This window comes from Strix aluco, chromosome 5, assembly GCF_031877795.1.
Source record: "Strix aluco isolate bStrAlu1 chromosome 5, bStrAlu1.hap1, whole genome shotgun sequence".
Lineage (NCBI taxonomy): Eukaryota > Metazoa > Chordata > Aves > Strigiformes > Strigidae > Strix > Strix aluco.
Window position 1 is genome coordinate 25,486,261 of NC_133935.1, and position 22,118 is coordinate 25,508,378.

The 22,118-nt window shown below is 43.0% G+C and overlaps 1 protein-coding gene across 6 annotated transcripts; it reads right to left on the reverse strand.

The window, feature by feature from the left end:
- Positions 1 to 1,516: 1,516 nt before the first annotated feature.
- TM7SF3 (transmembrane 7 superfamily member 3) lies at positions 1,517 to 20,322 on the reverse strand. 6 transcript variants are annotated; one of them, XM_074826464.1, is made up of 12 exons: positions 20,194 to 20,322; positions 13,833 to 13,987; positions 11,810 to 11,960; positions 11,265 to 11,385; positions 10,305 to 10,476; positions 9,060 to 9,237; positions 7,687 to 7,773; positions 7,155 to 7,235; positions 6,271 to 6,423; positions 4,858 to 4,955; positions 4,312 to 4,474; positions 1,517 to 3,826 (listed from the first exon to the last, which is right to left on the reverse strand). In XM_074826464.1, exons 1-12 carry the CDS (start codon positions 20,261 to 20,263, stop codon positions 3,564 to 3,566), a joined length of 1,692 nt encoding a protein of 563 aa, XP_074682565.1. In that variant the 5' UTR covers positions 20,264 to 20,322; the 3' UTR covers positions 1,517 to 3,563. The 6 variants fall into 6 exon arrangements, with proteins under 6 accessions (XP_074682565.1, XP_074682563.1, XP_074682562.1 ...); XM_074826462.1 differs by having other exon boundaries at positions 11,265 to 11,400; XM_074826461.1 differs by having other exon boundaries at positions 13,833 to 14,011.
- Positions 20,323 to 22,118: the final 1,796 nt, after the last annotated feature.

A 22,118-nucleotide genomic window follows, 5' to 3' on the forward strand; every position in this document is an offset into this window, starting at 1 on the left:
ACCAACCAGTTGAGAAGATATAAGAACAATGACTAGTACCTTTTCCTCTTACCAAGCACTAGGAGTATGGACTATTAATTGAGAAGATCTACACCACACCCTTCCTCCCAGTAAGGAAAGCCACTGGCATAGGATACGTAACTGCAGAGATGACAAAGGAATATTTATTTTGTGGGCCTCTTCTATATTTTCCTATAACTTGCTCCCAAATCAAAATGCAAAGCTTAAGAGAGGGGAGTTTCTCTTCCTCTCCTCCAAAGTACACCTATGGAAAGCATGATTTATTTCTATTTTCAGTCATGCTTTCTGAACATTTGGGGAAGCAGAAAGGCAAGCTGCCTTACACATGCAGCGCTCCATGAAGCAGTAGTCAAGCTGGGTTTGTGCTTTTAAAGTGAGGAAGGAGACACAAGAACAAAGGAAGATCCATTTCTCTGAAAAAAAATAAAACCACAGGATCAGTGTCCTTGAGTCCACTTGTGCCACACCTTGTTTAACTGCTAAGAAAAATTAGTATGGGTGTGAGAGTGAGGGGAGGAGGAAGTTTCTCCTGTGGATTTGAGGCAGGACTGGAACACATGCAGACCTAGGAAAGCTCTAGAAGCAGTTAAGACAAATATCACAATGTGATCGTTGCAACATTACTACAGTGCAGCAAAGACTGTAGAAAACTCAGTGAAAGAGGTGTACTGGAGCCGTCATGGCAGAATTCTCTACAGCAGGAGGAAGCAGATGATCATCATAGTCCAGAAAGCTTCAGCTTACCTGAAGCTTCAAAACACCTGATTTTACAGGGGAATCACTACCTAGAAGAAAGTAGTTTAGATTTCGATTCCCCAGGAATGTCAGCTAGCATTATTTTAAGCTAGCAAGGTAGTGCAGCTAACATAGCAAGGCAGTAAATGCTTCCAATGAGATTCTGCAGTCAGAACAGAAGCATGGCAGGGTAGGATCCAGTTTTCCTTTTCCTTTCTCAGAGGGTACATAAAAAAAGCCTTGAAAATTACCCCTTCAACACCCCTGTGGATCAATTAGTGTATTCTGATTATTATCACTGTTACTCACTATGGCTTACAGAATATGGAAGAAAATTCCCATGCCATCTTTTAGCAGTAATAAAAAAGAAAATCTCGAAGTCAGTATCTCAGAAAAAGACTTCAAAGCCCAGTTCTGCCATAGACTTCCTATATGATCTTGCAGCCTAGTTTCCAGTCAAAGAGCGGATGACAACCATTCCTTTGTTCTCTAGAACCTTGTCTGACAAAGCTATACAAAAAAGCCTCTTTGGATCATGCACTTCCCCACTAGCTTCACACAAAACATAACCACACTCAGCCCCTGGGTGTCACTGCAGCTACAGTAAGTACTTGCAACAGGTCAGCTAAGCTCCCCGCCTCATCCTCACCCCTTGAGGGACTAAATTTTTTTCAAAACAAACTTATCCCTACAACACCAAAGGCAGAAACTAAGTTGTAAAAGCATCACTGAATTCAAAGAGACCCCTTTAGTTCCAACATTCTTTCAAAAGACATCTTTATTATAAAAGATACAGAAAATTAGAGTTAAACTTGTTTCTTCCACAATGTTAATCACAGCAGTTATAAAAACCCCAAAGTAAACATGTTTAAGAACATTTGTGTACCAAATAAGTGTTTGCTACTTGCCATTAAATACGGCAAAGACATGCTCAGTATCAGTGCGGTAAAGGGCTGTTGGCAAGCATCAGCCTGCCAGAGGTCAGGGACAGAGCTCCTCCTTTATCCCCATGTGCCATGAAACAGCACTGTGAAGCAAGACTCAAATTGCAGGATTTCAGTCTTGCTCTGCTGTTTGAGGCAGACATTCCAGCTCCAAGCAATCATGGGATTTGTCTCTCTAAACATCAGATGAGCTCAGTCACCTCAGATACTATGTCATTAAGCTTTCACTCCTTGAAGAAAAATGGCTGGTAATGGAGTATTTTGAAGTCATTGATTCTTTTCTATTGCCAGGGTGTTTTAAGTTTCAACTAAGTTTCCATATAAAGTTCTTTTGCCAGTTTCCTTATGAAGAGTTCTTTCTTACGTACTTACTGTCAAGAATTTAAAGTGGGGCCCAAGAACTTAAGTTTCCACCACTAGGGTGTTCCCTCATGGTAGTTCCATTCCGGTACTAGAACCAGCCACTCCCCTTCAGACAGGACTACACACTTCACTGCCCACACTGAAGGTACAAAGATAATGAGAAGAAGCAGCAGGAAGAGCCACCACAACCTGTAGCGAGATACAGGATGCAAGACTTCAATCATCATCTAATGCATGACAGATCACCATGTAAACACTGAGCATGAAGACCAAGACTGGGTATGGGGTGCCCCCCAGGGCAGGTAAAACCAAGGATTGCCTCAGGACTGCTTGTGCATTTCTGTGAGTCAAAACCACAGCACTCCAGTTTCCATTCTGAAAATGGATGTGTCGTTTTTAAGGAAGCAAAGCCATCACACAAGATCACAATCTTCCACTGAACGCAGGAGTGGTCCCTTATCTGTTTTTATACTGCATTCTGCTTTGGGCAGATGCAATCCAAATTGGTAAGGAACACATTTGGTCAGCAAGGATCCCAGCCAGTATTTTGCTAGCTGGATGCCATTTTCACCCCTTAAAGCCAAAATTAAAAGATACATTGATTAAAAGTAAAAATAGTGTTTTAACCAATTCCAGGAAAAAAAAACTGCATTTGGCTACAAAGAGCTTATTTAGTTTTTCTTTTATGACAGCACCATCAAAAAAAGATTATACCAGAGCAGAAACAAGACACAGGCTGTTCAGAAAGCAAGCAAGGAGGCAAACCTCTTGTGTTCTCTTCACAGTCATCTCTGCACAGAGACCAGATGACCAGCTTGCTACAGAACCATCCAAAAGCAAGGGAGAAAGTCTTCTTGTCTCAGATCAAGTCCATTTCCTGAGCCACAGTGCGCATGCTTACAACAGTTAATTCAGTGCAGTTTAAATTCAAGCCACTCAGTTTAGCTTGCAAAGTTCAGTAATACTTCCTGGAAACAATTGTGTCTGCAGCCACACATTTTGTACCTATATTAGAAGGTGATACTTCAGTTCCTGCTAGAAGAATTCTTTGTGTATGGTCCCCATCTCTCATCTCTTGCAATCCAACAGACTGATCACCTTCAGCAGCAAGTCAGGCAGGATTCCAGCAGTGATTTCTGCACTGCGAGGGAAGTGCCAGCATTGTACAGGTTGCTTTCTAAGGGCTGTTTTATACTTCACATACCTACGCATCAAACCACATCATCACAAGATAAATACCTGTACTTGACCATTAGTACAAGATTCTGCAGCTAGACATACACATTACAGCAAGCTGAGCGGGCCATTGAGGAGTCAGTCAGTCACAAAAAAAAAATACCAGACAGGTAACGTTTCTTCCAGGTTGGGCAAATATGATCCTCTTATTAAGCATGACAAACTGGCAGTGGTAAATCCTGCACCACTGGCTGGTTTGCTGGTGATCACTCATCTCACCATTCCTAGATTCTTCCTCTCTGTTCCCACCAGTTATTTGGCAGGTTACAGAAGCAACGGAGTTCTCTCACCAGCTGGCTGCTCTTTCTGAAAACACTCTTTGATATGCAGTAGCTTGTTATGGATTCTCTCTCTTAGGGGAGGGATATGATGGCTAGGATCTAAGACATTGGTGCTTCTGCGCTCCCTTTCCCGCTTCCAGGTGAGATAGGGGTGTGGTGGGAAGGGCACTTCACTTCTCTCTCGGCGAAGCTGCACAGTCACTCCGCTAAGGGCCAGCATTGTCCACACTGACAGGATAATGAAGTCTGAAAAAGAGAAAACAGACTCCTCTATCAAAGCAGAACATTCCTTCCTTTCCCAAGCACAAACACTGAACAAGTTTAGTGACAGAAAGGAAGGATCGTCTCTGCATCCTCACATGCCTAGAGTAATTCCATGCAAAGGCAAGAATACCCATTGAGTCAGAGATGAGTCTGCTCAGTCACCATATTAGGCGTTTTGACTGCCCACTCTGCAGACCCATCAGCAAGGTGGCAGTCCAAGCCTGAGAAGCACCTTTCACAAGGGTCTTTGTTATATAACACCTGCTGGAAGGTTGCCACCTTTGACTCTACTCAGCTTTTCTTTTAGAGGACTAGAATTTATAATCTGGTTTATCATCTGGGTGTTAAATCTCACACTGTATTTACTGTGTTCTCCTTTCATCCCTTCCTACCCTCACTCACTGTTCACAGTGGAACCACAGAGGCTGTGTTTTCTTAAAAAAAAAAGTCTTAAGAGCAGTACTCACCATTTGTTTGAAAAGGCACATTGGTATAAGCTCTGCTGAAGTAATCATTGAGGACCCTTCTGAGTAGGTCTAAGGTGATGTAAGCAAGACTTGTGTAGACATAACAAGCAATAGCTAGGATAACTGCATAAGAGCCTACTATTCCAGAGGCCAGTATGTTCAGCTAGAGGGGTAGAAAACACACAGCTTTAGGAGACTGATAAACACTCTCTTCCTCAGCTCCTTAAGGCAGTATTTTGTACCAGTTCCTCTACAAGAAACTGGCTGCACATACTTGTTATCCAGACATCCTGTTAAAGACAGCAGAAGTGGACTAATTGCAAGTGTTAGTGGATGCTATGTGCAACACTGCAAAAAGTCATTCGTTTGCTTATAGACCATTTAGCACAAGTAGGGCTGAACAGGAACTCCCTAGAGCTGGTCCTGTGCTGAGCTTCATAAAGCTGTGTTAAGTTTCCTAAGCATATCCCACAGGACTACATTTTGCATTAAGAAGTCTGACACCCCTTCCTCCCTCCTTCTGAGGTGATGGTGCAGATTACTTACAATTCTCGGACAGCCAACAAAAAGCACTGGAATCATCAAGGCTACAGAAGAAAAGGTCACCCAGAACACCACATCGTCACGGAAGACCCTGTAGTCTCCTGCAAAGACGTCATATTCCACATGTAATTTACTAGTTAGTAAAACATTTCCTTTTCTGCAAGTGGTTGGGGATGAGCTTTTTCCCCCAAAGGTTCTGTACATTCAGAAATATCTGGAGTATTGTTGAAAAGCTTAGCTTTTGAGCTCAAATGCTGATTGTTTAAGATGCATTGTAACAGTTACTCAAAACAAGAACAGAAAAAGGCTGTCCCAGTTGAGTATAGGTCCTGTACTCAAAGTTAGGACAGCAGATCTTGTCCATGAAAAAGATTTTTGATGAGGTATACATTACTGATCTGCTAAGAATGAAAAGTACCAGAGTACTTCTGCCCAGTAAGAAGCCATTTTGTTGCCTATATAGGTTTATAATCTATACACCCACATTATGCAAGTTTAACTCCAGAGTATGGTGCAAATGCAGTCATCACAACAACACAAGGCACCAAATTCTTCTGGCTTTAGGAAGAGTAATTAAGTCATTCAAATACTACTTGCTCCCCCTGCTTTCTAAGGCCTGTCAACCAAACAGAGGGGACAAGCTGACCCCCAGCTGAGTTCCTGTTTTAATTTAATGAAGAGCAACCAGGGACTGCATGGATTATCACAGAACTGTGGCTTGAGTCAAACAGATGACCAGAGAATAAAAAACACTCTCCCACCAAGGGATCTTAAGTAGAAGAGTTTTGAGATTTAAAATTACAATAGAGAAAGCAGTGTGGCTGATGCTCTGATGTCCCAGAGGGATTCCAGCTCAGCAGCCTTGCTTGCTTTTAAGTGATTTGTCTATTGTTTCTCTCAAAGTCATTCTAAAGACTCTGATGATGTCAATCCAGCTGCAAATCCAAGTTTGACTTACAGTGCAGTGCTCCCAGAGCCTTGCACTGTAGTATGGTGAAAAGCAACAGCAAGAACTCCTCTTAATCAATGACCCCTTTATGCCTGAAGCCTTCAAGTTAGACTACAGATTTTCTACTGTGACTTGTTCTGGATAGAGGACAAGACAGACAGTGAGTGCATGCCTGGAGCAGAGCTGGTGTCACAGACTGCTGAGATGAAGAGCCTCAGCAAGTTCTCTGCAGAGAAAGCAGTTTCCTTTTCCCACCAGTCCAGATCCCCTAAGTAGTTTTAATTACAGCACACCTGAAAGGCAGCTTCAGGTACATCTCTGTTCCTCCCAACACTGGAAAGGGGAAGTTAAACATCATACTAAGATAAAGCAGATAGTGGCATTCATCTTAGAGCCTTGCAGTGTCCCTGTACAGGAACACATAACTCACTAGCCAGCACTTTGCAGCAGAGTATTTCAGTGCATACCCAGTGGAGTAAAGAAGACCGTCGATGAAAACAGAAATCCCAGCACAAGTCCAATAACAAACATACAGAGTAGGACAGAGCCAAATCTCCACCAGCTTGCAACCAGGAAAAGCCCTCCAATAATTCCAGCTACTGCTGTTAAAGTAAGACGCACTGAAAAAGAAAAGGGGAAATTCCAACACTCTGAAAACTTCAGTTACAGCAACAATGTGTTCAGCAGCTTTACTTGACTTGTTACCTAACAAAAACTTTCTGGAAAAAGCCAAACAAGAGTATCAGTCTTTGCTTCAAGCATTTCACTAAAGACTCCAGTCTGCAACTCCAGAGGTGTTACTGAAAGAACAGCACAGGGCTGGAATGAAAGTCTTGCTACTATATACATTAGTACCTTGAGTTCCTAGGGCACTTATGGTTGTGACAGATAACGCACACGTACCAAAAATGTTAACTATATGTGGTTACACAAAGACAAAAGGAACTAATTTTAGCTAGTCTAACAAGCAGGGTGCAGACATTCCACTTCCACTTTACAGATGAAATCTGCATTTGATCTGAAACCAAGTTTCACCCATTATTAAAGACGTATGAAGGAAGTATCCTGCAAGTTTCCGGATTTTCTAAAAACCTGTTATCTCCCTTGGACAGATATTCAAATTTGTCTTTTATAGTTGTAGCTATTAATTCTGCATCACTATTTGATGTTGGAAGCAACAGTTACTCTGTTGTTACTCATAGGTAATCAGAGCTCAGTTCAAGTACCTAGATATTATCCTCCTATCCTTCCTGAGGGTGGTCAGCAACAAGCACTACTAAGGTTTCACTTAAAGGATTCATAACAACAATCCTTTGGGAAGAGGATTGGGTGTCCTGACACATCTACTCACAGTCATAACCAAGGCCAGTTACCCTCGTAATGAATACGAAGAAGAAGAATGCTGTGAATATGAAGCCCATGAAGACTAAGTCTACAAACAAAGGAAAAAAGATTTAGTATGCTGTCATATCACTTCATACCAAACCCACTTCAATACAAATTCAGACATTTTCATGTTACAACAGGGAAGGAACATATCAGCTCACTGGCTGAGAAGCATAAAAGGAAAGTCAGACAACACTTTGGTCTGCAAAGGGGTGTCCTCAAGCACTTCAAGTGGTCAAAAAATTACATATTTATATCTACATTGCCCAGCATGCACCCTAGTTTTATGTTTCTATTCTTTGCATACCAGAAACTTCTTGCTCTGTGCTTAAAAGCTCGGGTCCTGTACAAGCAAAGCAGTGGACCTAACTGGCCATAATCACTATGAAGTGAATCTTAGTAGTAACACCACCATCCTAAGTTACAGTTATGAAATGCCAACCAGGTTTATGAGGAGGAAAAAAAAAAAAAAACCACACAGAGAAAACATTCAGTACCTGTTTTCCAGAATCTGTGTCCAAAAAAGCAAGTAAAAAGGCCAAGAACAGCAAGAGCAGTGAAGAATACTTTGGTAGAAAGTTTACCTACAAGGAGAAAGAAAGGGTTACTAGAACGTTCCACCTAGTAGTCCCAACAATGAGATTAGGTGAGGTCAGGTTGCTGTCACTGAGTCTACTGATAACTTAATAGCTGCCACTCTTTCAGACACACCATGTGAGCAGATCTACAATGCCTGAACTAACAGTTATCCTGATAGGATCTCCAACTGAATATTGAAGTAGTTCCAGACTCATTAAGAAATCAAGAGCTTCCTCCTTATTCAAAAGACTGAAGTTTCTGTAACAATTAGTTAAGTATCCATAATTTGTTGTTTATAACAGCTTTACCTGAAAATTCTCTGCTCAACTTCAAAAAAAGGGCATCCAATCATCTATAAAAGCCAGTGCTACAGGATTAGTGACCCAGGCAGCAGCTACCGTCTTTATCACTGCAGCCTTCACCATAATCTCCCTTTTATATTTTCCATGCAACAGAAAGGACCATCAGCATTCCAGTATGGCTCACCTCTGTCTCCTAGGCAAAATTCTTGCTGGTATTTAAGCTATTTGAAAAAGCCAGCCATGTTTTCCTAGTTCTCTGAATTAGATGAGAGGTTTAGCCTAGATAATTTGTCTCATGCTGTCATAAGACAACCCCTGAGTTTCACCAGAGTTACTTGTGTTGCAGTATATGATAAGAAAATAATCATGACAACAAATCTTACTTTATAAGCCATATTCTACCCGTTATTCTTGTCCCTTCCGCAGTCATAATGGGAGTGGCAGCTTTGCTCTTTTTCTACTCAAATTCTATGACTATATAACTTTGTACAAAGTAACACGACTTTGCAGTCAGTTCCACTATTGCTGACATTCACTTTATGCTTATTTTATGTGACTATCTCCTTTCAAAATATTTGTAGGTTACCAATTCCTGTTAGCACCAGCATAGTTAGAAAAATCAGGCTGGAACCTAATCTAATTAGTTTTATTAGTTTAGTTTCACATGCACCATCCATAGTCCTACAAGTGATTTAAGATTATGTACCAGTTGAAATGAAAAAAGCTAGAGTAGCACTACAGAACTGAAAGATATATTTGCAAGCCACAAATTAAGCCTCCATTAAGTTAAACCTTCAGTTGTTAATAGTTCTCCTTAGTCTTAGTTCATCATTCTAGAATTTCTCCTCAATCAAGAAGCAGACTCCATCAAGTAACAAAATATATCCAGTGTAAAACAAAGAGCCCCTAAATCTCAAAAGCACCATTCAGCATGTTGGAGCACAAGAAGATTAAGATGAGTTGGCAAGGATGTACAAGTCCCAACTTACTGAGAGAAGAGCAGTTATCCACTAGGTCAGCAAAGCTGCAGGCATATGTATGCACAGGTATGTATGCAGCAGAAGTATTCCAAAGAGGATCCCATACTATGATGTTGTAGATTACACCTTGTCCAGGAAGTGAGGAAAAGTAGACATTGGTCTTGTCATCAGTTGTCAATGTAAGCATCTGGAACAGTAAAGAATATTTTTAATTGCAAGGAACTGCTTGTCACTGCTATTGATGGCATACTGATGTGTCCATACAGCTCAGGCAATACTCAGCAGCTCAAGGAACATGATCAGCAAGAACTCCAGGTAAGAGTTCTCCTATTCTGAACCCTCTCAGTATCACCAATTGAAGCATTAACAGCTCACAGGACAAACTCTACTTCCTTCAGCATTTGTATATTTTTTGACAGGGGAGAAGATTCTCCCACTCGAGTTTTCCTCCTCCCCATTTGAGGGGACAGTTCAGGTTTCCTACCCCAGGTCTGGCCTCTGGAGCAGGCAAGGCTGTCATTCCACTCCCTAGCAAGGCCAGACAGGTCACGGCCACTGAGATTCTCTCCGCTCCGTCCCTTCCAATCTCTCTGCTGTGGGGTAGGTAAGCATGCAGCTAGTGTTTGCTCTCACATATCGGATCTCTTTATGCCACTCCAAATGGTGCACATTTCTAGTCCAGTTCCACTATATTCTCTCCCCTCCTCTCTTCCTTGCATTCCCTACTCAATCCTCAGCATCTGGGGATGCTAGACCCCAGCATTTATCAGGCATCATAGGAAACTATCCATCTTTGTCAGAAGTGGCTCTACTTCTGGATTTACACGCACTCAGTGGTGGTATAGCTGCAGGCAAGCTGGCTTCAACATCACTGAAGGAGCACTGGGGCTAAAGCAAGCAAAAGACACTGCAGTAAGAGCTCATGGCATTGAGAAAAGGGTGCAAGACATAGCAAAAAACTCACAGACCAGTCACTAATATCTACCTAATATCAGAATTCATTACAAGAAGACTCAATTCTGCCACATTTCAGGCTGTGCTAACTAGCCACCTCTATCCCAAGAGAGAATGGTTGCCATTTTCTACATGTCACTCGCTATACTTCTGAGTCAGAAATCCCAGACAGACACAAGAAGCCTGAAGCATCAGCAGCTTGCTTATGTCACCACTCAAGGAAGATAAGCACAGGGGAGGAGAAAACATAAGATAGTGCCACTGCCACATGCCTGGTACACACCAGTGCTTTAGACTTACTTTAATGCCATTGGCTTTGATACTTTGCACCTCAGACATCTTCTGTATGTGGCTCATGAGTACCATTTCAGAAAGATCATTCTCTGGTAAGAAGTACCGGTAGACATCATAGCGCAGTCGCCATCTGGAGTTCTGACCAGTCCCTGAATCACAGGATGGTGGGTTTGCTCCTCTACAATTAAAAAGAGATCAGCTATGTGCCCAGCACAAGCCCCCAGATCTTAACATTAGTTTTCAGAAGTTACCCATCTCAGCTGGCAGTGCTTCGTTTCTACTCTTTAGCAGTTAACACCAGCAACTAATTCAAAACTAGACTAAATGTTTGTGAGACTACAGCAGTACCATGCAGAATCACCCTGATGCAGGTAGTGTCTATGCTGGTACCTGCCTTTACAGTGGCTTCCTATGACTTGTCATAAGGAACCAGCCCAAGAATTCCAGGAGGTCACAACACCCAAAGACCACAACATCACTTTGTTTTCCTATGCATGCTGTATATACACAGCTCTGAACATAGTCCTCCCCATTTCCTGCTTATCACCTGTGACACCAAGCACCATTTGGGGAATAATGCCTTAACCTGAAATCTCAATGTTAAACAAAACTTTAGGTCATTATTACGCTTCAGTACTCACAAAGGGATTAAACTGGCCATAATACACAATTGCTCCTCAAACAGATTAAGTCATTATTAAGAATGGGAAGATCCAGTATTTGCTGACTGCTTGCACATCTGAAGTTGCATAACCTCTCCCACAAGATGCAACTCTAAACTTTTGTCTCTCTCACATATTACCTCTCCCCCTTTTCTTTTCCTTATTTACTTCAGTTTGTTGCAGCAAGCAAGATTTCTGCCAGCAGCTGGATGGTCAGCTTTTTCAGCAGAATCTTGTTCTATGATCTTGGCCAAATATAGGACAAAGAAGGTCTTGCTCAGTGCACTGAAGTTTTTCCACACACCTGGTATATCCCAAGTTTGCAGGGGCAAACTTGATGTGTATGTCAACCAATGTATAGTCTAGGTAAATATTTGGATCCACTTCCAAGTCAAATTCTAGATTGCAGCCTCCAGGAATAGGATCTAGAACACAGAAAACTGTAGCAGTTTTTACTTTCCCCTTACACATGAAAAAAGTTCTAAGACCTCAGCAATGCATGTAGTTGCAGGTATTGTCTGCTTGCTGACCACATAAAATTGTCAGGTTCTAGTCCTGCAGGCAACACAAGTGGTTCCACTGCAGTCTAAGATAGGTCCTGATACATATACACAGCAGTTTACTACTCTAAAGCTGAAGTAGTGACAAGACCATACAGCACATCCTATACACAACTTGCAATTCAGCAGTGATACAAAACTTTTTCAGCCCATTTCAAAAGAATTTCTGGCATCTCCATAATATGTTTGCACCATGTAAGAATATCACCTCTGAGAGGTCAACACTTCATCTCATCATTAATTTGTAATAAGCAGAGCTGGTATCCCTTAACAAGTAATAAGAACATACCTTTCTCCATATAGGGAATAGAGATAGCTGTGCTGAGCACCTGGCTAGCAACCAGTGACCGAAGGTACCATGTACATACGCTCTGTTGGGGCCGAAGGATGGAAACCAGTCCTTTGTCTACTCCAGTTCCTGAGCTGTTCACAGATGGATTCTGGACAGAAACAAATTATATAAACCAGCAGTTCTTCTTGAGAAGATTTCTACCACAGCTTGATGTATTGCACAGGAGTCATATTCCTGCCACAAACCTGTAGGGCACAGGTTTTGGTGCCAGTTGACACAGATGAGGCATTGAGTCATTAGCTAGCTGGTAAGAAAAGGAAGATGGAATAAAGGAGCTGGAAAAAAGGGAGTGGTCTCTGACACCACACACTGCCTTGCTCAGGCTCAAAAACCCAAGTGATAAGTTTGAGACTACTAAAGAGTTAATAACCACAAGCTAGTTGCAGAGAAATCTAGCTAGTTGAAGTCTACTGCTGCACAGCAATGGATTGACTAATAAAGGTGTAAAAGGATTGGAATATCCCTCCCAAAGTTGTGAGGCAGCACTAAAGAGCATTCTGGGAACTAAAGCGCAGAAGCACCTCACTATCTCCACCAGAATGGAGATGACTGTATGACAGCTGGCTTAACATTAGCCATGCCAGACAAGTGCTTGGGGCCAGGTCAGCTGCTGACCCAATCCCCAACCACCACCATCCCTTTCAGAACCAGGGGTCTTGAGGAAACATCAGGCAGCAACGGCAGCATCACACTCACACGGCTGGAACAACTAATTCACCTGCAGTCAAATCTATTTTTCAGCATGGCAAATGTGCTTTTGTCCAAGAAGGCCACAGTTACCTGAGGCAACACTGTGAGGAAGCACTTTGGACCTGGCAGACTTTAAGGTCTAGCTCAGCTTCATATTTCTAGAGGCAGGCCAGCCCTAGAAGCAGTACAGCCATATTTATGCATCGCTGTCCTTGGCCTGGTAAGGCCCGTGAATGCAAAGAGGGTCTGAACTGACAGCAGAAGATTCTACCAGTGGTAATCAAAGACTGAATAGGTGTAACAGCAACCCTTAGCCCTGTAATCCTGGCTATTTCACCAGTACAAAGACGACTGAGCTGGGTGACTTGTGTTACAGGTTATTCATCTCCTAAACTTCCCAGGATACTTCTTGGCACTCAGTATATTCTCATTTGGAAAACACTGATGGGGAGAGAGAAACTGGATGGCAGCTGTCAGATCTCAATCTTCTACCTTCAGCTTAGTCTACGTTTTTGCTCAAATACCACTTAGAGCCTCACAGCACCATAAAAAAAAAAAAAATCAGTGTTTTAGATTGCATCCCAGTAATGACAGGACAAACTAAGGCTAGTGTATAGAATAAGAATGCTTATATTGTTGGCTAGAATTAGCAGCCTTCACTGGAGTACAATGAAGGAATTTCTCCATACGCCAAAGGAGAATTAAGATTCAGGACAAGGAGCTGGGGTAACAAGACACCATCAAGGCCAGGGTGGACGAGGCTTTGAGCAACCTGGTCCCTGCCCACAGCTGGCGGGTTGGAACTAGATGATCTTTAAGGTCCCTTCCAACTCAAACCATTCTGTGATTCTATATCTGTAGTGGCTAGATCCCAGCCACATAAACAGCAGGCAACTAAACATCACAAAGTGATCACGTTTAGTGTATAAGGTGCCCAGCAAATATTTATGAATCTGTTTTTAATTTGACAAGCTGGTGGATAGTAGTCAGCAGCCTGACTACTGAGTCAAAAGCATCCCTTCCACCAAGAACAAAGAGCCTTGCAATGTTTTCAAGCCAGCTCTGAATTCCTTTGGCATTCAGTCCTCCAAAACAGCAACTATGACAAGAAAGGATTTCTGAAGCTAAAATAACCTGCGTGGCTCTTGGACAGTATAAGATACTCAGATAATTTATATAACTACAGTTCTATATTCCTACATGTACCAGAGCTAACTCATTTCTGAAGGAAAAGTAGCACTTAAGGACAGAAGTAACACTCTTACCATACCTTATCAAAGGATATCACCACATCACTTTGCTGAGCATGTACTTGAAAAATAACGACAGTCACATTGCTTGCAATGTTCCTGATTACAGCTTCCTCTGGATTGGTCTGGTTAAGTAGCACATTTCTGAATTTTCCCAAGGAGAGCTCAAGAAGACCTGCATTACAAAAAAAGGAAGACACTTTTTTTTTTTCTAGAGGGAAGCAATTACCAAGAGGAGCCTGGAAGCTTCTAGTAGCCCAATATTAGTCAGCTGGGAACACAGCAAGATGCTGTTTTATGCTACTCATCCTGTAAGTTGTATTAAGGTTTCAGAGATGACTATACAGAGCTATACCTCCAAGAACAGATACAGCTAGAGAACCTGCCATGCGGCCTGGCACTCACCTAAGCACTTGGGGCAGATTTCCTGCCAGGAGCTCAGTATCTAATACAGCTGAGCTCCTCAGCAATAGACACCAGCAGCAGCTGACCAGCTAGTGCAATCAACAGCAAGTAACATTCAGTAGAGTAAATAAGAGAGGATACTGCAGACTACTTGCTCTTTGGCAAATACAGGCAGGTATGCTTGTATTTGCCAACCAACTTGCACAATACCTGTTAGACTTCCTGGGTGAATTCCCATAGACCATGGGAGTCAGAGTCAACTTCTATAATGCAGTCAATCTGTAGTTTACATATGTATACTTACCCACTTGCAGTTATTTCACACACATCTTTTGCTCCCACACTATTCTTAATTATTATGACTGCTGGACCCCAATTTCTCTCTTTAAAAATTTGACTAATTTTTCCAAGACAGAACCAAGACCATTTCTTCCTATGATGAGCATAATCCCATGATCCACTGTCATTTAAATATAAAGAGAACCACATGACCTAGGATATAATATTCTTTGAGAATCAGCTTTGGCTTGTCATTCAAGTCCTGCAAGAAAGCTTGATTTCTCCCTGTGCTGGGCTCTTGAGAGACAAGGAAGAGAGAGAAACAGCTGCACAGAAGCCACAAGATTCTCTTTTGTTAGTGGTTAGTGGGCAGACTAGATGCTTGCAGAGCATGTACAACGCCTTCCAGGTTTTTCCCTGAATTTCCCTGCACGCACACACAGTAGCGCAGTGGACCTAAAACTTACTGAGCCTGGACACACACACAGTACTTCCTCAATAAAGTTGCCTCTTCTAGTGTAAAGGGTTGATACTATCCAGTACTCCAACAAGAGCACAGAGTAATCAACAGCACCATCCCATATACACTGTTGCTGGTGTCTCAGGTGGTCTCCCACCCAAAAAAGGGATATACAGTCTTCTCATCCGAAACTGTACCCAGTACTCTAACTCCTCTCATGTTATTTTTCACTCTTCCCTGCCAAGAATTTTCATCTTTGGCCAGCTTCTTTACCTCTTGATGATATACAGAGGTGAGCTCCTACCCTCATGCTCCCTCCACTCACCTCACAGCAGAAGTAGAAAGCGGAGGAAAAGTTCAACTCATCTCATCTTGCTAACTTCGACCCTTACATGCTCACCCCCAAAATTCAGTTGTTATCAGTACTGCATCACCAATAAACCACAGCCGAAATATGGGGATCATAAACCATCTCTGAGGAAAAAAGGGTTCTCCATTTTACTGTCCCATCATCCGCATGTTAAGGTAGACAAAGTTTACTTCATGTTTTCAAACAGTAATGAATGCAAAATTAGAGCTACAAAAAAGCTTTGTGTATTCTTCAGTTTCTTAACTGAAGTCCCTTGAGCAGCATTCAGATATCTTCCCCTTCACAAGACCTCTTCAGTCTTAGTGCTTAAGCTCCACCAGAAATGCAACTAGCAGTATGCATGCTAAAGAAAAGCATTCAAAAGGCACAGACTATACATCTATGCACTCAGAAATTTGGAGTGAAAGCTTAGATGCAGGAAAATTATTTTTCTTTGATCTTCAAGAACTTCAGCAGTTTCCTGAATTGCAAGATGTTCACACTTAGATGTTCTTTTAAAGAAAAAGCTGAAACCATATACATCCTCTCTATGCTCTACATCAAGGGGGGGAAAAAACCTGCATTGCTCTGCCTTGTTTCTCACCTCCGCTCTGCATAAATCAGAGGACTCTGCATAAATAAGAACAGATTCATCAGCAAGACATGCAGCCAATACTTCAACATGATCATGAGACTCTAAATGTCAAGTTTAATTAGTATGGTAAATTAAGGCATGGTGTTCTACATTGCTTTGCCGTTTGCATAATTGCTCCTAAAACAGTGCATCTGACATATTTTAAACCAAAGTCTGGACAGAAGAGCATAGATTCAGGGTGAAGAACAAGAATGGCTACATCTATCAGACAAGAATTTTTCAGCTTGTTGTTCACAGGCTCCTCAAATCTCACTTCTAGCCAGGCTTGAAAGATGATTAAAAGGAGAGTTCACAAGCACTGCAGAGCAGCAGAACCTTCTAGGAAGTCTGCTGGGAAAGTAACTGCTACATGGCCACAGGCTACAGCACCTTCCCAGCCTTCCCTTTTTCCATCATTTGAACAAGTCCACTGGTGGTCTGAGGCAGAAAGGGAGCATGGAAAGCCAGACAAATTAACCAGCTCACAATTCATCAGGCCTATTGCTATCACAAGTTCTCAGACAGGTATTAGACCAAGCCATCCAGAATTCAGTGTTGTCAAAGATGCTCTGAATGACAGATACAGAGACCTCCATGAACACATCGTATTGGCCACAGCATGCAAGCTTGATCTCACTGAAGGTAGGACACCAAACAGGGCTGCAGGTTCAGCAACACATGCAACAAAGATAACACCACCACAGAAATGAGGTAGTTGACCCAGCAAGTCAGCAACAGATCCAGGAACAAAATCCAGGCATCCCAGCTTTTTTTATTGCTTCACTTGCTTCAAACAGTGAAGGTCTGGAAACACCCTGTAAGATGCCAGGCTATCCCCTCTTCTTCGCCTTGTAGGGACAAGTAAGATGGTCACTGCATGTCGGTAGTTTTGGGTTAGATACAAGAGAGGGAACCCTCACTATTACAGAGATTATCAACTGAAAACATACTTTAAGTCAGTGTTGCTGAAACGGAGCAAGAGCAGAGCAAAGCTGGAGTATTGAGCATGTATTACTCAGTATACTACTACCAATACTAAACCAGGAGCACAGACAGTCCAGCATATAAAATAACTGATGAACAGAGATGGAGAACAGTCTACTCTGTCACTCCACATTATACCTTTTCTCCCACATGAAAGGCAAAACCAATAAAGACAGCAAAGGAATCGAACCTCTCAGAGCTCTTCCAAGATCAAAAGTCCTTATTCCTAACTCTAAGCAACAAAGTAATCAACCCTACAGAAGGCCAATATTTATTATCCCTTCCCTGTGACAGCAGTTTCCCCAACCAGCAACACCCAGCGTGAACCATTTCCACTCTGCTGATTCAGGGCCAAGCTCTCAGTTCATTTGATGTTTTAAGTAAAACACATTTCCTGCTCCAATAGTCAAGTGTCAGTCCCCATCACCAAGAAACAGTTAACAAGGTTCTTGATTACACCTATCAGTCCAATTTCCATTAAGAAACATGGCTGAAGAAATACCATTGCTGCATATACAGGAATAGTCTTTACCTACAGAGCCATGCTTAAACATTATGCTTACCTCAAAGACGTTCCCTACAGTCAAAGAAAATGCATTTATACTCTGTGCCAACCAACTTACAGTGGATCTGCAGAATAACCTTACATAAGTATTAAGTAGAAGAAGCTTCCAGTGTAGGGAACGTGTCAACAAGTAGTCACATGAAGACATTTAATGGAGATGAAATGCAAGCTCAGACTGAAAACTAGTTTGAGTAGGGAAACCATGAGTATACAGTTAAGAAAGTAAAGCCAGCAGCCATATTATATCAGACCTGTAAGGCCATGCAAACATGTATGCATAGCAGAGTCCTGCTACAAGGTCTCTTCCTTCCCACACTAGTAAAACCCCAAATAAAGACATCACCCACCCCACCCCCAAAAGCAAGACTTACAAAAGCTTCTCAACTTTAGTTGTGTGCATAGTGAGACTCATGCTTAGAGCACAGTTTGATGTTTAAAGCAGACAGTGCCACAGAATGTGGCTTGTCACCAACCACACCACTCCCATCCCAAAAAAACTATTCTGTTCACCACGTTAGAGGTCAGGAGGTCTTCTACAGTCTGAAAAGTGAGGAAAGTACCACTCACCTCACCTGCTTACAGTTTTACTAATCCACTTTCATTATCAGCCAGAACATGCAAGACCTGGCCTCAGTCACATTGCTGGCACTATTAAGATGTCACTTGTGCATCTGGGCAATAATGCTTCAAGATGCAAATGACCAGCTGTCCAATGCATTCAGACAGCTGAAGAGCTTCACGAGAGCCTTATTTTCAAATGTTGTCTCTGCATAGACTAAACAGCCAGCACAAACTAAATTCATCCAGATAAGCTCCCTTTATGAAAAGGGCACTGCTCAACCCTGATTACACTATAAATTTGCTGTACTTTTTTCCACACTCAGCAACCTGGTTTGGGTGTAGCCAGATACACTCCTGCTTCACGAAGGTGGAGCTCCCTGGAAAGTAACAAACATGATATGTAAAACACTTCTGCACAAATAGTAAGAGCTGCAGTCCATCAGAACCCCAGAGAGGTAATACAGGCCACCATGCACAGATTTTACTTATCAGCACGTTTAAAACCAAGCAGGATCTTCTAGTATTAGGAGATAGCAGAGCCCACCCCTGCAAACCTGGGTGTCCAAGACTGAATAACCACAATACAATTTCAAATAAGTGAACCACTAGCAAGTGTCCTTGTATAAAGGGCCTAATGATCAGCTAGACATTGGTACACAAATTACACAGCTTATTAGCTTTTCATGAGGAAAATACTTCCCCCCCTCCATCCTTAATTCTGCAAGGAAATAGAGTAACAGGCTCCTTCAAGGCAAAGCAATTAGTTTAGTCCCATATTCATTCCACTTTTTTTACATACTATAAAAAAAATGACTCAACACATGACTTATTTTCAATAAAATCTGGGAGCAAACTGCTTGTCACCATCAGGTGCCAAGCATCTTTTAATATAAACATTAACATCCAAGAACACTGAGACTTCATTCTCAGACCTGCTTGCCACCATCAGGTGCCAAACATAAGCTTCTAGGGCCTGCAAGAAGCAGGGAACTCAGCTCTCCACTAAGATTTTGGGCATGAGACTCCAGGGCAGGGGTGCCCATGACATGAGAAATCTTCCACACCTGAGACTGATTCCTGCAGCCTTGAAAAGTATCCCATGAGTAGATTTCTCCTTTTGGACAATTAAGCTTCGTTATAAGCAAGTTTAAAAATAAAGAAAAACTAAGAGAAGGCTTACATCAGCCCTAACATAAGGGACTACCGGCTTATCTCTGAATTACCCCTGAAACCGACTAATTTTTCCTTTATTTGAACAGGTAAGAATTTAGAGTTTAACCAAAAAAAAAAGTAATCAACTGTTAAATCTTTACAGGCCATACTCATTGTAGTACATTTACCTCTGGATGCCTATTTTAGTCACATGCAGGAACACAGGGGAATTAAAAAAAAAACAAACCCACACCAAATAAAGGCAGATTACATCAGCATGGCCAGCAAGTAATTTTAGCAACCAAGCTCCAAATTCTAGGGGTATTTCCTTAATCATTTCCTTAATTTTATAGTGACAGTGGTTTTCAACACATAATTCGCCCAGTGCTGTGAACCCACAACCAGCTAGCTGTACATGGTAAAAAAAAAAAAACAAAACAAAAACAAAAATTCCCTCTATTAACCCTGTTCCCTTTCTCATATAAACTCCTAGGTAGTGAATGTCACCTTGTCTCCTCAGAAGAAATATGACTCTACACCAGACCCTGTATCCCTGCAACGGCACAGTTAAAATTAGTCCAGCATATCCATAGAAGAGTTAAAATGATGGTGTTCTGAGCAATTAAGCTGTGAAAAACAAAAAAAAAAAAAAAGGGAAAAAAAGGGGGGGTAATGGGTTCTCCCTGCCCACATCAAAAGCCACGAATATATAAAACTCTTCTCCAGCTCCGCAGACAGCTGCATTCTTCACTTTGATCTTCACTCTTGCTCAACCTTCCAAGACGGTCGCCCCGCCGCCACCTGGGACATCCCCCACCAAAAAGCTCTGCAGGCCCCTCCTAACAACAAGCCCCTTCCCTTCCGTCCTGCTGGATGTATCAACTCGGCCAAAAACCAGCCCCTCGCCGATACAAGCCGAGCTCCACCGGCCCTCCGCCCGCTTAATGGCGGCCACGGCCCACAGTCCCTCCCTCACCGTGCGCCGCACTCACCTGAAGCACCGCCATAACGCAGGACCCCCAGGAGCCCCAAGAGCACCAGGGAGAAAGGAGAGAGCGGCATGGCGCTGGGTAGGGAAGAGGAGATGAGGCTAAGAGCGGGCTAGGGCTGTGAGGAGGAGCTTGGGCCGGGCGGGTCCTATGAGGTGGCGCAGCGCCCCCGAAGGCGTCTCGTCGCGCCGCCTCACAGGCTTAGGCTGGAGACCGTTCCCGCCAGCCCCTCACCCACCTGCGCAATAAAACTGAGGTGACAGCCCCAACCGCCCCCCCCAACCGCCTTTATCTTCTCAAGCCGCGTCCGCCGGCCGTGCGAGGCTTGGGAAGGTCTCCCAGATCGAAATGGGGAGGGTTCAATTTTTATTTTTTAAAATTTTTTAAGCTTTTTTCTTTTTAAGCTATTAATGCAGCTGCCATTTGTTTTCACCTTACAAACAGCGGTAAGAAATGCAGCTAGGCCCCAGAGACCCGTGGGTGCATGTTTGAGGTGCCTCTGGCTGCAAAGGTGATTCATGGGTGTGTGACAGGAGAAAACAGAAGGCAAATTAAAAGTCTCTCTTTTTGGGGGGACTGTGTTTTCACTTTGTTATTTGGGCCTTGTTTATGAATTTGCATTGTAACCTAGACTCTAAAAGGCTTTATACAATCACCCCTATTGTGTTTATTTTTAGCCCAGCTTGCTTCAATACAGTTTCTGGTTAAAATGCGAAAGGAAGCTGTCAGTCTAGCATAAGAACACAGAGATGAGTGCTGGTCCACATTTATAGCTATTTCACATAAATGGGTGTAATTTCTTCTCCCTGCATTTGCCTGCTATGCTTAGGAAGGCAGCCTTTCTCCATCAGGTTATCCAGTTTGCTGAGGTTATTTTTGTCCTGCTTAATGAGGTTGCTGTAAGTCAAAATCTGAGATATTAAAAAGTCTGTTAAGTTTAATGTTTGCCACTATCATAGTTAGTCTCTGAGTGAGACCTCAGTCACTCTTTATTCACAGCTCAGCATTCAAACTTCTCACCCATGGCTTTCAGTCATAAACAATTCCTGTGAGAGGCTTGTCTCATGCCATGAGCCTCACTTATTCCAGGCTCATCCCGCACATGGAAATGCAAGAAGGAACCTGTTGACTTCAATAATAAACTCCTTAGAGATGCATGGTAGGTTTTGGTCTGCAGCACAGTAGTTTGTGACTTGGCTTTTTAACAGAGGAGCACGAAGAAACCCCACAGCCCAGTTTACATTCGCAGGCCCACAAAACCCTAACCCCAGCCATGCCATCAGAAAAACACTTTTGTTGGATTAGTTTGTATCATGGTAAAGAGCATAGCTGTGAGCGGCAGAAGAGTCTCATGGCATACATGTTGCTGCTGGGTGGATGCACCCACAGCATCACTGACAAGTTGGCCAAAAGAAACTCCTGGAGGTCTCCAGCCCAGCTGCCCCCTCAAAGCGGGCTATGGCCACCACAAGAGCAGGCTAGCCATGGTTTCACCTCCCCAAGCCTGAAGGAGTCCTGAGGGCAGCAAGTGTGCATCCTCCCTGGGTGTCCTGTCCCACCCACCTGGTGCTGCTGGCATTTCCTCATGTTCAGCCTGGCCCAACCAAGGCTGGCTGCGAAACCCCCCTGGTAATCAGGGGAGGTCCCTGACTGGGGAAAGGCTGACATTGTTACCCAACTTTCAGAGATAGGAAGGGGTTTAAGTGCTGGATGACCATCAGCTAAATACCAGACATGTACTGACTGGCACAAACCGATGTTCCTTTTTTTCCAGCCCACAGGCACAGAGCTCTTGCTGGCTGTAAGCAGGATCGTTGCAGATACCACACTCCTAGCCTTCCACTGCTCCCCCTCGGCTAGGTGCCATGCCTGCCCAGCTCAGGGCTGGAATGGCACGTCTGAGCGGTGGTGCTGCCTTCAGGGCACGG